The 15409-nt window shown below is 42.4% G+C and overlaps 2 protein-coding genes across 2 annotated transcripts; both read left to right on the forward strand.

Annotated features, from left to right (window-relative positions):
• The first annotated feature begins 323 nt into the window (after window positions 1–323).
• Window positions 324–4212, forward strand: LOC136763514 (axonemal dynein light intermediate polypeptide 1). The gene is made up of 6 exons (XM_066717568.1): window positions 324–537; window positions 1337–1476; window positions 1924–2093; window positions 2909–3087; window positions 3327–3491; window positions 3748–4212. The coding sequence occupies exons 1-6, from the start codon at window positions 457–459 to the stop codon at window positions 3781–3783; spliced, it is 771 nt and encodes a 256-aa protein (XP_066573665.1). The 5' UTR covers window positions 324–456; the 3' UTR covers window positions 3784–4212.
• A 3218-nt stretch (window positions 4213–7430) lies between these two features.
• On the forward strand, window positions 7431–11397 carry LOC136763515 (axonemal dynein light intermediate polypeptide 1). Its single transcript, XM_066717569.1, has 5 exons — window positions 7431–7562; window positions 9702–9831; window positions 10305–10483; window positions 10871–10930; window positions 11231–11397. Exons 2-5 carry the CDS (start codon window positions 9735–9737, stop codon window positions 11264–11266), a joined length of 372 nt encoding a protein of 123 aa, XP_066573666.1. The 5' UTR covers window positions 7431–7562; window positions 9702–9734; the 3' UTR covers window positions 11267–11397.
• Window positions 11398–15409: the final 4012 nt, after the last annotated feature.

Here is a 15409-nt window from a genome sequence, read left to right on the forward strand (position 1 = left end):
CTTCGTCCCTATATTAATAAATACACCTTTTCAAACCATGTCCACATAGATATATTTATTGAAAAAACAAATTAAAACAAACCTCAACATATATGTACAATGCACTTTAACCTCTATAATGTATATGTATGAATATTACGAGAAATATATTGTCGACATAAAAAGTAATTACATCATACAGACCGTTGTAAATTGCTTTTAAATGATACAAATACAAAACTCGTTCAGATTATTGCCATGTTTTACATACTGGATGTTTATATAGACTATAGACCCGACGTCGAAGTGACTTATTTTGCGAACGCGTTCTGCTCCCGCCGCGGCCACCGTACAGGAGTGCGCTGTAGGCATGGAGATGGCAAACAGGGCTCTGGGCTGCACTTTTGACAACAAACCCTCCCGGAGACCCGCGATACAGCTGCTCGCCACGGCGCCCGTAACCCCACTCCTGTCAGCATGATCCCCCCGGCCGACTCGCTTCTGAAATACGACAACGCCGTCCTGGTGAGCAGGAACACGGAGAAGAAGTCCCCAAAGGTAACTAGTAACACCGTGCAGGGACCTGATGACATCACATTAACTTGCATGTGAAATACATTTACAATGGGATGCATTGGGTACTCACATCCATACGTTACTCCAGTTACTTGTTAAAACACGTTAAAACTGTGTGTGTGTGTGTGTGTGTGTACATTTTCAATAGGATTGTTGTATAACTACTTTAAAAAAAATTGCTTTTTGACATTTATTTAATATAGGCACGGTTCTCACTCCTGCTTCTGGAGAACCACATACCCTGCTGGTTTTTGTTACAACCGAGCTCTCGATTACTTAATTGAACCCTTAATTGAACTAATAAATTCCTAAATCAGAGCCTTTTAATTATTTTAAGCACACACACACATACAAACATATATATATATATACATACATACATGGAAAGCATCTCCATGCACCACGTCAGGAGAAAGCTCGAGCAGATGAGCCCATTTATGAGATCCCTTTTCATCTACTGCCCGTCATACCGACTCGAAGACTTGGACTCCAAACTGGGATGTTCTCCAGACAGAGGTTATGTCATGGGCAGAAAATAACACTCACATGTCAACTACATCATTTTATTTTTACAAATGAACATTGAAAACCAAAACATCTTCAAGAAGGTAGTTTTATGACTTATTACTAATAAATACAAAAAGTGGAGGTTTAAAAGCCAAAAGCTGCACTTGGCTATAAAGGAGTTCCAAAATACATACACGCACACACACACAACTTGATATAACATGTAATTAAAATAATGCATACAAGCAAAACAAATATGTTCTTTCTGTTGCAGGCCCGGCCTTTAAAAGTGAGTCCGCAGCAACCTCTCGTAACCGGGCCCGTGCCACCGCCTCCAAAAGTGCCCAAGGCAGCTGCGGCCGACGCCAACAAGCAGCAGACAGAGGAGATTCTCAACGCTATCCTGCCCCCTAGGTAATATCAGGGTCAGGCTATTAACGCAAATTTCTATAAGACAGTATAGTTCTAGTTATTAGCTATCTATACATTTCTTTCTCTGTTCCAGATTCGAGAAGCTTTACAATTGCTATACAGCAGATAAATACCATAAAAGAAAATAGATCAAGAAAAGCCAAGACAAAATCAAAACGTTATTTACCTAAATCTTCCAATAGACAATTCAAGATGTCTTTAAATAATGATTATAATACGCCCTCTTCTGGTAGAGCGCTCCTACCTATGGCAGGCTCAGCCAGCTGGGGGCCACGGAGGAGCAGCTTATAAATGGCCTGATCAGAAACCACAGTCTTGGGCCTGGTCTTAAATAGAGCTGTAGCTGTCCCTCCAGCTGTCTGATTGACTGCCTTACTGACCAATGGGAGCACGGCCTGCGAACCACAGCATTCTTGTTTGTGACTGCAGGGAATGGACGGAGAACAGCCAGCTGTGGGTGCAGCAGGTGTCCAGCGCGCCCTGCACTCGGATGGACGTGGTGCACCTGCAGGAGCAGCTGGACCTGAAACTGCAGCAGAGACAGGCCCGCGAGACGGGGATCTGTCCCGTACGCAGGGAGCTGTACTCCCAGTGCTTCGGTATGTGTGTAGGCAGAGAGAAGAGAGCCATAGCTCATAAGAACATAAGACAGTGTCCAATCGAGAGGAGCCCATTCGCCCCATCGTGCTCGTTTGGTGTCCATTAATAACTAAGTGATCCAAGGATCCTATCCAGTCTGTTTTTGAATGTTCCCAAATTGTCTCTTTAGCCACATCGCTGGGGAGTTTGTTCAGATTGTGACGCCTCTCTGTGTGAAGAAGTGTCTCCTGTTTTCTGTCTTGAATGCCTTGAAGCCCAATTTCCATTTGTGTCCCCGGGTGCGTGTGTCCCTGCTGATCTGGAAAAGCTCCTCTGGTTTGATGTGGTCGATGCCTTTCATGATTTTGAAGACTTGGATCAAGTCCCCACGTAGTCTCCTCTGTTCCAGGGTGAAAAGGTTCAGTTCCTCAGTCTCTCAGTAGGACTTTCCCTTCAGACCTGGAATAAGTCTGGTTGCTCTCCTCTGAACTGCCTCTAGAGCAGCGATATCTTTCTTGAAGTGTGGAGCCCAGAACTGTCCACAGTATCCAGATGAGCTCTAACTAGTGCATTGTACAGTCTGAACATCACTGCCCTTGTTCTCAATTCTACACTTTTGACAAGATACCCCAGCATTGTGTTTGTCTTTTTTATTGCTTCCCCACATTGTTTGGATGGAGAAAGTGAGGAGTCCACGTAGGCTCCTAGGTCTCATCATTCTTTAGTGCTGTACCAAGATATATTGTAGTATATATATATATTGGATGGTAGTTCCGGTTTGCCAAATGGGAACAGCCAATCTGAAGCTGGTCCTCTGCTTCTCGTTTCCACCCAGATGAACTCATCAGACAGGTCACCATCAACTGTGCCGAGCGCGGGCTGCTGCTGCTGCGGGTTCGGGATGAGATCAGGATGACCATCGCCGCCTTTCAGACACTGTACGAGAGCAGTGTGGCCTTCGGCATGAGGAAGGCCCTGCAAGCTGAGCAGGGCAAATCCGACATGGAGAAGAAGGTGACGTGGGTGTGACGCCGGGGCATCACAGGGTGGGATAGACCCAATTCAGAGTGCAAGGGAGAGTCAGGACAGTCTAGAGCCGGTAAACAGGGGCAATAAGGGAGACAGTGACCTCTGGAGGCGACCGGAGGAAGTGTGTAATGGCGTTACCTACCCATTCGATAAAAAAACAACCAGATCACAGGTCTTGCCAGCCATTTCTATTGTTATGTATTAGAACCGCCTCCTCCTTCTAGATTTCCGATCTGGAAGATGAGAAGAAAGACCTGGAGAGGCAGCTGAACGAACAGAAGGCAAAGTGTGACGCCATTGAGAAACGAGAGGCTGAGAGAAGGCAGGTGGAGGAGAAGAAGCACACGGAGGAAATCCAGTTCCTGAAACGAACCAACCAGCAACTCAAGGTAGAGGACCGCACAACATCTCACAACATCCCACAACATTGCACAACATCTCACAACATCTCACAACAGGCAGTTGGGTCCACTGTGGGTACTTTTATACTTCTAATTAAACAGTAGAGTGCTGTTTTTGCTTTAATTGGAGGACAGATCAACTTTGCATTCAATCAATCAATCACTCCATAATTTACATCCATAGATACATACGTGCTGCCAGTTAACCGCGTTGTGACATCGGTGTATGGTTTTTATTTTGCAGGCCCAACTGGAAGGCATTATTGCACCAAAGAAGTAACAGGACCAGTTTCATATAGTGTATGTGCTTTTATAATATGTAGTTCCAAGTTTTGTTACAATTTGACAACATTTTTGTATTCCTCTGTGTAGTTCAGAAAAAGGCTATTTTAAAGCTTTCATCAGCTTTATTTTTATATTAGTTGTAATGTGGAATGAATCGGGAATGACCATTCTCTCCATGTGACTCGACTCATAAACCCCCTCATAGCGAGCATTCCTGAGGGTCAGTATTTTTGTCCTAAAGCTTCCAGTCTGTATCTTCAGAACCACATTTGTACCTGTTAGGATATTCAAGTAGACTTCTGTAAGGATAATTACTAAATGTATTGTTTTCAGAATTAAAGAAAAGCAAATCTGAAATATCCCAAACATCATCAAGCATGAAACACAAGAGTCAAACAATTAAACTTACTTTTATTCAATTTTATTAGTTTTTTCTCCAATGTTTCATCTTATCACCACACAATGAAACCATTAATAGCATTGGCAAAGCTTCAATAGTTACATAATGACATCCACAATGTATAATAAAGCTGTAATTAAAATGACTAAAATAACAAAATAATCTGAATAGTACAATATTGTATTCCACGTATATTAAATTAAAGATAATGTCAATTAATTACATCAGCTCGACTGTAAAGTGGATTTGAAGTAATAATGTATTTCTCATTAAGTCGCTAAATGATTAATAACAATAATGTAGCTGATGCCCATCAAAGGTGTTTTTTCAAGTGTCATTTCAACACAGTGTTGTACAACACACAAAGACAATGAACATTATATGACAGAATAAACACACTTCCTAACAACACAAGGGAAGTTCAGGGTAGATGTATTAGTTTATTATGGATTGTAACCCCCATGTGTGATACATTGTGTATCAATTCAATGTCATTGCATCACATAATATGTACTAAACAGTTCCAGATAGGCAACAAGTGTATAAATCGGTGAGGCTGCTGGTTAGTTTGTCTGAACCACCACCAAGTGATGGATTCTCAATCTGAAATAAAACGTCACTGATGGCTCCACCGCCAGGACTGTTTTAGTGACTCCACAAGAGAAGCACAAGATAACTTCAGGTAGGCAATGATACTTTGGAAATGAATGATGACAACATTCCCTACATGATGTAAGAAGCGTCATGAATGGCACATGTGAAAGGTCAATTTGTACATCCAGTGTTTGAACAGCCGAGCCACAACAATCTTTTACACCTGCACCCCCACAGTCCCTCAAGAAAGCAGGTGAGATGTTTTCACATGCCACTCGATCCTACAAAAGGCAGCAACAGTGCCATCAGAGGTGTAACTGTCTTAAACCATGTGCTTTATTAACACGTGACCGCCTGCGCACACAGGACACGGACAGTTTTTTTAAGTTATGTTCCGTTTCCAGATCCTGGGGGTGACAGTTCAGATAAATGTTCAATTTAGTGCCGACAACTGGGCTGGAGCACAAACTAGAAGACGTAGGGATCCTCTAGGACCAGAGCTGAAAACCAATGCTTTAAAAAATATGAGCTTGTTTCCCTGTAACTCTTACAGGAACCCATGAAACCCCTCTAGATGTCACTGGGATCATTACAATCACCCCAAAATGTTTACAAACGCAGGGAGACTGGACAGGCCCACATGGGAGTACTTTGAGGTAATACTGTTTATCTTGGCATGGGTTCAGTTTAAATTCTGTCACCTATTCTCCTCCCAGGTAATGGATAGTCTGCTCTGCAAGACACAGGGGGCTTTACCCCCAAAAGCAGTGGGGAACCGTCAGGGCCCTCTACGCCTTCAGAGAGGGCCTAAGGATAGCTACAAATTTGTATATATTTTTTATATATTATAATTTGTAATTTTATTTTCATTTAGTTAATCTTTTTGGTCTTAATTGCAATAATCTTCCTATTGAATTTCTTCAGTTTGTGTAGGAAAAAGAAGGGTTAATATCCAAGAGAAAAAATATCCAATCAGAATTTTTCTTTGGTAGTCTCTTGGTAGAAATAATCCAGCTGGGCTCAACGCTCATTGGCGAGGCCCTCAGGCTTGAATAGAAAGCACCAGCCAACCTCATTGACATTGACTTCAATTAGAGCAGCATTGTGGAATGACAGGAGAATCAACCAATCACAGACTGTGTTGTAATAGGCGGGACAATTGTATGATGCCTCACCTTTGACTCTGGCATCAAAGACCTGCTTCTCCTACACAGGTCTGCGGAACAAAGGGCTCACGTCATGCTCTGTGCACACAGGCTTAACTTTGTGTATGACGTCAGATATTTTGCGCAGCTGAGGGCCTTGCTGCAATAGTCACGGTTCGCCACTGTCCAAAAGAGACCACTGAGGCATCAAGCCCCAGATGTGTATGTCACCATCTGCCCCTTCAGCAGTCTCTTCCCATCCACTGCCATCAACGTCTGGACTGTCTGTGTCTGCTGCCACTGAGACGCCAGCCCCCCTCCACAACACGTCCCACAACAAAGACAAGACAAGACAAGCCAAGACACCTGGTGGAAATAGAGTGGGGACGTTTCTGACTGTACAGGTCCAAGATGCTGGAAACCCTCATAGAAGCCAATGCAAGGCGACAGCAAAAGAGGGGAAAAGCTGTCGCAGAGCCGAGCAGAGGGAGAGGAGAGAACGCAGGGAAACTGGACTGCTGGAAGACAATAAACTTGTCTCTGCAAAACAGGATGGAATTATTGAACTGTCAGAAGAAAATGTGCAAAAGCAGTGATGTTGTTTATATGTATTGGCTGGGGAGGATTGTTCTTTCTTTTTAACTCGGTTTCATTTTGCATGCTTTGTTCCATGAATAAAACAATAATATTACAATGTCTGTCAGTTTTATTTATCACACCGCTATATACACAGAGGGCAGGGGATTATGTTCTCTCCTACAGTCTATAAAGATGCAGCAGTTGCATTTCTCTTGGCAATTCCATCCCGATCACATGCTGGAACCTCTGATTCCACATCCACATGTTCCCGAGGCGAGTCAGCGGCTTCATTGAGGTCATGTGTGGGTTGTTTGGTCGAATAGACCGTGGGTTCTCCCGAAGGACATGTGTGTCGGGGACGCCAGCTCTTCGGAAGCCAACGTCATTGTCTTGAATGGCTTCACCTGTTGGCCGTTTATTGAGTTGGTTGTTTCACAATGTTCTTAACACACTTCTTTAATAGTATATATCTGTAGCTTCCTTTAATGCAGGGGTTTTCAAACCGGTCCTGGAGTAGCCCCTACCCTACTGGTTTTTGTTCCAACCGAGGTCTTAATTACTTAATTGAATGGTATATTGCTTTGTTAGGTCAATTAAGGGTGCAATTAAGTAATTAAGGTTGGAACAAAAACCAGCAGCACAGGGGGCACTCCAGGACTGGTTTGAAAACCCCTGCTATTGATAGATGGAGTTTGCATAGTAATGTGTTCACAAGTGTAAATTATTTTATTATTTTAATTGTTTTATGAAACCATGACAATGATTATGCTAAACTGACATACTATTAATAAATAGCCTAATAATACATACTAATATAACACATCTGTATATACCGTCGCTCTGTCTGGCGGGGGCTATTTGTGATGTCATCGCCTTTGTCACGGGTCTTCAAGCAGATGCGTGTGATGTCACAGAGCACGCCAATCCGCACTCGAAGCGCCCATTAGAGTGACTGTGAGCAACGATGCAGACCCGTCTCCCGAAGACGCAGAACAAAATCCTCTTCTAGACGATTATTACAGCAAACTGAACAAAATCCGCCGGGGACCAGTCAAGGTAACTAATTATCAGTGAAGAGAACTGGCATGACGTATATATCGGATTTAGGTACAGGCGCCTGCTCACCACACACGCAAGGCTGCCGTTTGCGCGATCGGGTTTCTGTCGCTCATTTGCACGTCACGTCAATGACATCATGTCACCGTGTGGGACTGGGACGTTCACCTTGTCCCCACTGGAGCCCGGAGCAGGGGAGCGGGGGAGTCTGTCAAACAGCGCACCTCTCTCTGTGTACAGTACTAATGCAATGAGTGAAATCAGCCACACTACCAAACGCTACCAAATAAACCACAATTCATTCATGATACTGTGAATATATAGTTTCACAGACATTGCTGCATTTTTCCCTGGTTTGTGCGAAATCGTGAAGAAGACTATCAAACCAGTCTGACTCTTGGTTGCTGGGGGGTGGGTAATGTATTGATACTCGAGCAAATCATCACAAATGGATAGTGTAATGATCAGGTTCTCTTCTGTAGAAGTGTGTTATTTTATTTGTGTATTTGTTTGATATAGGATTTGTGCAATTGAATTTCATTTGTGTGTTTTTTGTTAGCACTAGGGTAATAGTGTATTAACTCCATTCTCTGTTGTATTTGTATCTATATACTACGATTTGTTTCTGTTTGTCTTTGTTACTTCTATTTTATATTAATGAAATATATATTTTTGTATATATTTTTATCTTTGTATAGTTTTAAATGTTATGTTTTTTTATACAAATGTTTGAATAAAAATTACAGGTAGTGCAGAATGAAGCTTTTCTTTGTTGGCCCAGGGGGCGCTGAAGGAGGGGTTCACCCAGGGAGCCAAACACACTAGAACCGCCAGAGCTGTATATAATATACACCAGGGGTTTTCAATCCTGTCCTGGAGTACCCCCTGCCCTGCTGGTTTTTGTTCCAACCTGGGTCTTAATTACTTAATTGAATGGTATATCGCTTTGTTAGGTCAATTAATGATTCAATTAAGCAATTAAGACCTCAGTTGGAACAAAAACCAGCAGGGCAGGGGGTACTCCAGGACAGGATTGAAAACCCCTGATATACACCCATGGGATGCATTGGTTACTGACATCCATACATTACAACAGTCCATGTTAAAACTGACATATTTGTATGTGAGTGCGTGTGTGTGTAAATTGTCAGCAGGATTGTGGTATAACTACATTTTAAAGTTTGCATTCTATTTTTTAACATTGAACATTTATGTAATGTACACGGTCCACAACCCTGGTCCTGAAGGAACCCCTATCCTGCTGGTTTTTGTTCCAACCGAGCTCTCAATTAGTTCATTGAACTAACAATGTCTTAAATCAGAGCCTTTTAATTAATTTAAACAGTGGGGGTTTTAGGTTAAGTATTGAACTGTCTAAAGAATTAAAGAACCAACTCTTTTATTAAACAACTATGCAGATTGTTACTACAATTAAGGTGCAATTAAGTAATTAAGAGCTTGGCTGGAACAAAAACCAGCGGGGGGGGGTCTCCAGGACCAGGGTTGGGAACCACCATTTAATTGTTTTTGTTCTTAGCCTGATTATTATTATTACTACTTCATATCAATAACTTGTACTTTGCGAGCCCCTGTCGGCACATTGAGGCGAGTTTATGTAATTTTTCTCTTTGCTAATTTGTTTAAGAATTTTATTTTTATTTTATGGCATTATGATGAATAAGATGATGATCTTATTCAACCTTTATTTTAATAAATACACAATTAGAATGTGTATTTCTGAATTCTGGCTACAAATAAGTGTTGACAGATCAGGTGGTGCAGTACCCGATCACCCCCCCCAACACACACACATGGAAAGCATCTCGAGCAGATGAGCCCATTTATGAGATCCCTTGAGCTTTTAATCTAATGCCAGTCATCTTCTAACTCGAGAAGGTAGTTTTATGAGTTATTACTAACAATAAATACAAAATGAAGAGGTTTAAAAGCCAAAATATAACTTGGCTATTAGGGGTTCAACAATATACACACACACACACATTTGATGAATTTATAGCTACCAATACCAAAGCTGCATATTCATCCAATTCAATGAATTACAAAAAGGCTCATCCAGTATTCTTATTAACGTTTATATAACTTATATACATAATATTTTCCATTTCAATAACTGTGCAGCTGGTGTCCATCACGTCCTGCGGTCGGATACCCATGTTGGAGGAGCAACTGGACCAGATGCTGCTGAACAGAAAGGCCCGTGAGACCGGGCTCTGCCCCATCCGCAGGGAGCTGTACTCACAGTGCTTCGGTATGTGTGGAGAGCCTTAGCTCACATGTTGATTGGTGCACACAGAATGACTTGTCACAGTTACTCTCCCATAGTGTATGGCAACATGTTTGGAGCTCACAATCGCTGTGAAAAAGGCTTATGTGTTATATGAATTTATGTGGGGAATAAGGGTTGATAGGCAGGCTTATATAACCATACTTTTATTATTTCTTAAGCACCAACATAATTTTTTCTCATGAAACACTTATAGACTGATGCATTAGGGTCGGCTCCCAATGAAAACCTGTCCCAGGAAGCTCAAGTGCCCATTTTCTCTGGAAAGCCTTTAATGCATAGCCAGTTCTTCCCAGTTGCTCTTCAGAGGATGTGTCAATAGCTATAACGGTCATGGATGCCATTATCCTTTGGTGCTGTACCAAGATGTGTAGTTCCGGTTTGCCAAATGGGAAGAGCCGTCTAAAGCCGGGCCTCTGCTTCTCCTTTTCGCCCAGATGAAGTCATCAGACAGACCGGCAGCAACTGCGCCGAGCGCGGGCTCCTCCTGAAGAGGATCCACGATGAGATGAAGATGACCATCGCTGCCTTGGAGAAGCTGTACGAGAGCAGCATGGGCTACAGCATGAGGAAGGCCCAGCAGGCTGAGAAGGTCAAATCCGAGATGGAGGCAAAGGTGACGTTGGCGTTCGGGTTTGAAATTGCAGTCTGACGGCGGGCATTTCATTGCAGGAATGCAGTTAGAGCGCATAGTTTAGAGACGCTGGACGTGTGATATCCCACCGATCAGTTATTGCTTTGAAGTCATGAAGGAGAAGTATACGACGGGAGAAGTAGATACACTTTTCACTGTCCAGAATGTGTTTTAAGCCTCCACAAATAAGGAAAGTGAAAGGTATGACGATGACATGCAGGATTAGTTCAGCATTGTTTTGGACCTGACGCCTTGGTCCAAAACAATCACAATGAGTTGTATTTTCACCAGGCCAGCTGCCAAGAATTACCAGATCTTGCCAGCGGTGCATTTTCTTTTTAAACAATTATTTGAATTGCCTCTTTCTAGATTGTCGAATTGCAAAAGAGCAAGGTGAAAGAAATGGTGGAGAGCAGCGTGCAGTTCAAGGTAAAGAAAACCTGCAATTGCATACAGTGGATCACACAAAATCACACCACAGGCAGTTGGCTCCGTGTACTTTTATGTACATGCTGAAATCTTCAGCTGCTTAGTGCATGCAGTTAACTTTCAACAAAATAGATTAGGTGCCATCTAATTAAACAGTAGGGCTGGTTTTGATTTACTCTGAGGACAGATCAACTTTCCAATCAAGAAATCAATCAATCAATAATTTACATGCATGTATACATACATACATGCTACCAGTTAACCTCTCTGTAATATTGATGCATGATTTTTATTTTGCAGGTCCGCATGGGCATCACCATTGAGCCACTGGAGTAAATGTAGAGCATACTGAACTGAAAAGGGGTTTTACTTAATGAAAAGTGAAGTAAAGCCAAGCAGCTGAGGCCTTGTGTTTAAGAGGCCTGGGTAGTAGGGATCGAATTCAGACCTAAACCCCACATTACAGCAGCCGGGGAGAGGTCTTTCAAAATCATGATCAGAGTAGTACACAAGCAGACCGATATAAGTGTGCATGTGAAGTTGTGAACCAGTAGAGTATAGTATACAATCCAATGTAGTATAGCCTACCGTACAGTATGGAGTGAATGCGTCTCAGTATATAGAGAATCTCAGTATATAGTGCATAAGACTCAGCATCTCAGTATACACTGATCAGCCATAACATTATGACCACCTATCTAATATTGTGTAGGTCCCCCTTTTGCCACCAAAACAGCCCTGACCCGTCGAGGCATGGACTCCACTAGACCTCTAATGTGTGCTGTGGTATCTGGCACCAAGACATTAGCAGCAGATCCTTTAAGTCCTGTAAGTTGCGAGGTGGGGCCTCCATGGATCGGACTTGTTTGTCCAGCACATCCCACAGATGCTCGATTGGATTGAGATCTGGGGAATTTGGAGGCCAAGTCAACACCCTGAACTCGTGATTCATCAGACCAGGCCACCTTCTTCCATTGCTCCGTGGTCCAGTTCTGATGCTCACGTGCCCATTGTAGGCGCTTTCGGCAGTGGACAGGGGTCAGCATGGGCACCCTGACTGGTCTGTGGCTACGCAGCCCCATACGCAACAAACTGCGATGCACTGTGTGTTCTGACACCTTTCTCTAAGAACCAGCAGAGCTACAGTAGCTCGTCTGTTGGATCTGACCACACGGGCCAGCCTTCGCTCCCCACGTGCATCAATGAGCCTTGGCCGCCCATGACCCTGTCGCCGGTTCACCGCTTTTCCTTCCTTGGACCACTTTTGATAGGTACTGACCACTGCAGACCGGGAACACCCCACAAGAGCTGCAGTTTTGGAGATGCTCTGACCCAGTCGTCTAGCCATCACAATTCGGCCCTTGTCAGAGTCGCTCAGATCCTTACGCTGCCCATTTTTCCTGCTTCTAGCACATCAATTTTGAGGACAAAATGTTCACTTGCTGCCTAATATATCCCACCCACTGACAGGTGCCATGATAACGAGATTATCAGTGCTATTCACTTCACCTGTCAGTGTTCGTAATGTTATGGCTGACACAGTTATGGTGTATACTGTGTGTGTCTTAGCGTCTTGGTATATATTGTATCAGTCTCATCATCTCAGTATGTAGTGTATAAGTCTCAGCGTCTCGGTATATATTGTATAAGTCTCGGTCTATAGTGTATAACTCTCAGTGTCTCGGTATATATAGTGTATTAGTCTCAGCATCTCAATATATAGTGTATATGTACGGCACTTCTCGGTTCTGCACGGGTCCGGTTCCAAACTTTCAAATAATAGACGGTCCGGGTCTGTTCCGGTTAGCACATTTCCGAGTCTTCGGGTTCGGGCGCACATTTTGAACCCGTGAAGACCTCTCCTACAATCGCAGGTCTATGCAATAATTGCTTGCTCCGTTAATTACTACAATCAACCACTAGCGGGCGCCAGCTCAAGAAGCATTAGGCTAATAATAATATTAAAAGCACTTTTAAACTACTGTAGCCAGCAGTAGAGGAGCCGGGATACAATGAATTCTAAAAAAAATAAAAATTGAACACGAGAACCGTGTATTCCAGCCAAGATGGGAGTCAGATTGTCTTTTTTATTTAACTAAAACTAAAGCTTTTGTAAGCTTTTGTTGCTTTTGTGTTATAATTCAGACATAACTATAATGGGTCTGTTTTTTAATTTAAACTAAAACTAAAGCTTTGGGCAACTGGTGTGCTTTTATAATAAAAACTAAAACAATAATCACACGTTGGATTATTTAATACATTAATAGTTATATTAGCCAAGTAGAGGAAGGTGGTTTACAATATTCTATTAATGAGAGTGCGGGTTTGTAATCTGGCCCTGTGGTAGTAAGGATGCAAATGTATTGGCCCTCACCACCGTCAAAGTTGCCCATCCCTGCACTATATACTGAGACACTGAGACTTATACAATATATACCAAGACTTATACACTATATATACCGAGATGCTGAGACTTATACAATATATACTGAGACGCTGAGACTTATACACTATATATACCGAGACACTGAGACTTATACACTATACACAGAGATGATGAGACTTATACACTATATACTGAGACACTGAGACTGATACAATATATACAGAGATGCTGACACTCATACACTCTATATAGCGAGATGCTGAGACTCATACAATATATACCGAGACGCTGAGACTTATACACTACATACTGAGACTTAAACACTATACACAGAGATGATAAGACACACACAATATATGCAGAGATGCTGAGACATATACATTATATATTGAGATGCTGAGACTTAGACACTATATATACCGAGATGCTGAGACATATACACTATATATTGAAATGCTGAGACTAATACACTATATATTCTGAGACGCTGAGACTCATACACTATATATACCAAGATGCTGAGACTCATACAATATATACCGAGACGCTGAGAGTTATTCACTCTATACCGAGACTTATACACTATATACTGAGACACTGAGACTGATACAATATATACAGAGATGCTGACACTTATACACTCTATATACCGAGATGCTGAGACATATACACTATATATTGAGATGCTGAGACTAATACACTATATATTCTGAGATGCTGAGAGTTATACACTATATACTGAGACACTGAGACTTATACACTATATATTGACATTGAGATACACACAATATCTTATATCTTATCATCTCTGTGTATAGTGTATCAGTTTCGGTCTATAGTGTATAAGTCTCAGAATCTCAGTATATATTGTATAAGTCTCAGTATATAGTGAATGAGTCTCAGCGTCTCAGAATATATAGTGTATTAGTCTCAGCATTTCAATATATAGTGTATATGTCTCAGCATCTTGGTATATATTGTGTGTGTCTCAGTATCTCAGTATATATAGTGTATAAGTCTCAGTATATATTTTAGAATATAACCTGTACTGTCCTGTTGAGAGGACATGGGTGAGTCATTCAGCAACGTGCTACTTGAGGGATAAGCTGCACTGCTGCGTCTGCCTGATTTCCTTTCCTTCCTCCAGTCCTGCCCCACCCACTTAAGTTGAACAATCCGATATGGTACACGCACAAATCGGTACAGTGTGCGTGCAACCCAATGTATTATGGCCGGGGCGGCAATTTACTCTTGGGCCCCCCAAACACGAACAGCGTGGCCCCCAGTGTCTCCGGCACACGTGCAGCTAGGCCTGCGTGGTGGTCATCCAACAGCACTCCGGTGCTCGGTGCATAGCGCCTTTGCTCAGCGCAACTTGGTGGTGGTTGGCACTTGTTGCAACACTTGAGCTACCAGGGAATGTGACCCGGTGACGTGTGCATTGGTACAGCCGGCGCTGTGGTGCAGTGGCTTTCACAGAGGACTTCAACAAACATGTGAGTGGGAGCTTTTTCTCATACTTAGTTTACCATATTTACACCCGCGTGGCGCTTGTCCTCCAGCACGCTGGTGTTCGGTGTACGGCGCACCGCGGTGGTGCTCGTGTTGCTCCTATGGACCTCCTGCATCGGTGCTGTGTGTTGCAAAATAAATATATTAAAAGGAACTGGTTTGTAAATCTTTTGTGTATGAAACCAAAACTGAGCTGAAGAGCAGCCGGATCACCGGAGCGCGGACAGCACAGTCTAGTTATTAACTATAATTAACTATAATTGTTTATGTTTGGGTTTTGTTTGTGCTTTTCTAATTCTAGTTCAAAGTTGTATTAAAACTCATGTTTTGTATTCCTTTCACTTTTTCAGATAAAGGCGTTTGAAACTTGAAACCTTCAACAGTTTTATTTTTATATTAGTTGTAATGTGAAATTAATCGGGACTGACTATTCTCTCCATATGACTCGACTCGTAATAAACCCCCACCATAGCTTCTGGTCTGTATCTTCAGAACCAAAATTTGAATGTTAGGATATTCAAGTAGGCTTTTGTAAATAGAATCACTAAATCATATGCTTTATTTAGACAAAAAAAGCAAAC

This window comes from Amia ocellicauda, chromosome 11 (genome assembly GCF_036373705.1).
Source record: "Amia ocellicauda isolate fAmiCal2 chromosome 11, fAmiCal2.hap1, whole genome shotgun sequence".
Classification (NCBI taxonomy): domain Eukaryota; kingdom Metazoa; phylum Chordata; class Actinopteri; order Amiiformes; family Amiidae; genus Amia; species Amia ocellicauda.

What these genes read in the sequence shown, in the direction of transcription:
- LOC136763515 (XM_066717569.1), top strand. Translation starts at nt 9,735, where the DNA reads ATGTTGGAGGAGCAACTGGACCAGATGCTGCTGAACAGAAAGGCCCGT. An exon ending in GCTGTACTCACAGTGCTTCG is followed by an intron (nt 9,832 to 10,304) that starts GTATGTGTGGAG and finishes CTTTTCGCCCAG; the next exon opens with ATGAAGTCATCAGACAGACC. An exon ending in AGAGCAGCGTGCAGTTCAAG is followed by an intron (nt 10,931 to 11,230) that starts GTAAAGAAAACC and finishes TTTATTTTGCAG; the next exon opens with GTCCGCATGGGCATCACCAT.
- LOC136763514 (XM_066717568.1), top strand. Translation starts at nt 457, where the DNA reads ATGATCCCCCCGGCCGACTCGCTTCTGAAATACGACAACGCCGTCCTG. An exon ending in AACGCTATCCTGCCCCCTAG is followed by an intron (nt 1,477 to 1,923) that starts GTAATATCAGGG and finishes TTGTGACTGCAG; the next exon opens with GGAATGGACGGAGAACAGCC. An exon ending in AATCCGACATGGAGAAGAAG is followed by an intron (nt 3,088 to 3,326) that starts GTGACGTGGGTG and finishes TCCTCCTTCTAG; the next exon opens with ATTTCCGATCTGGAAGATGA.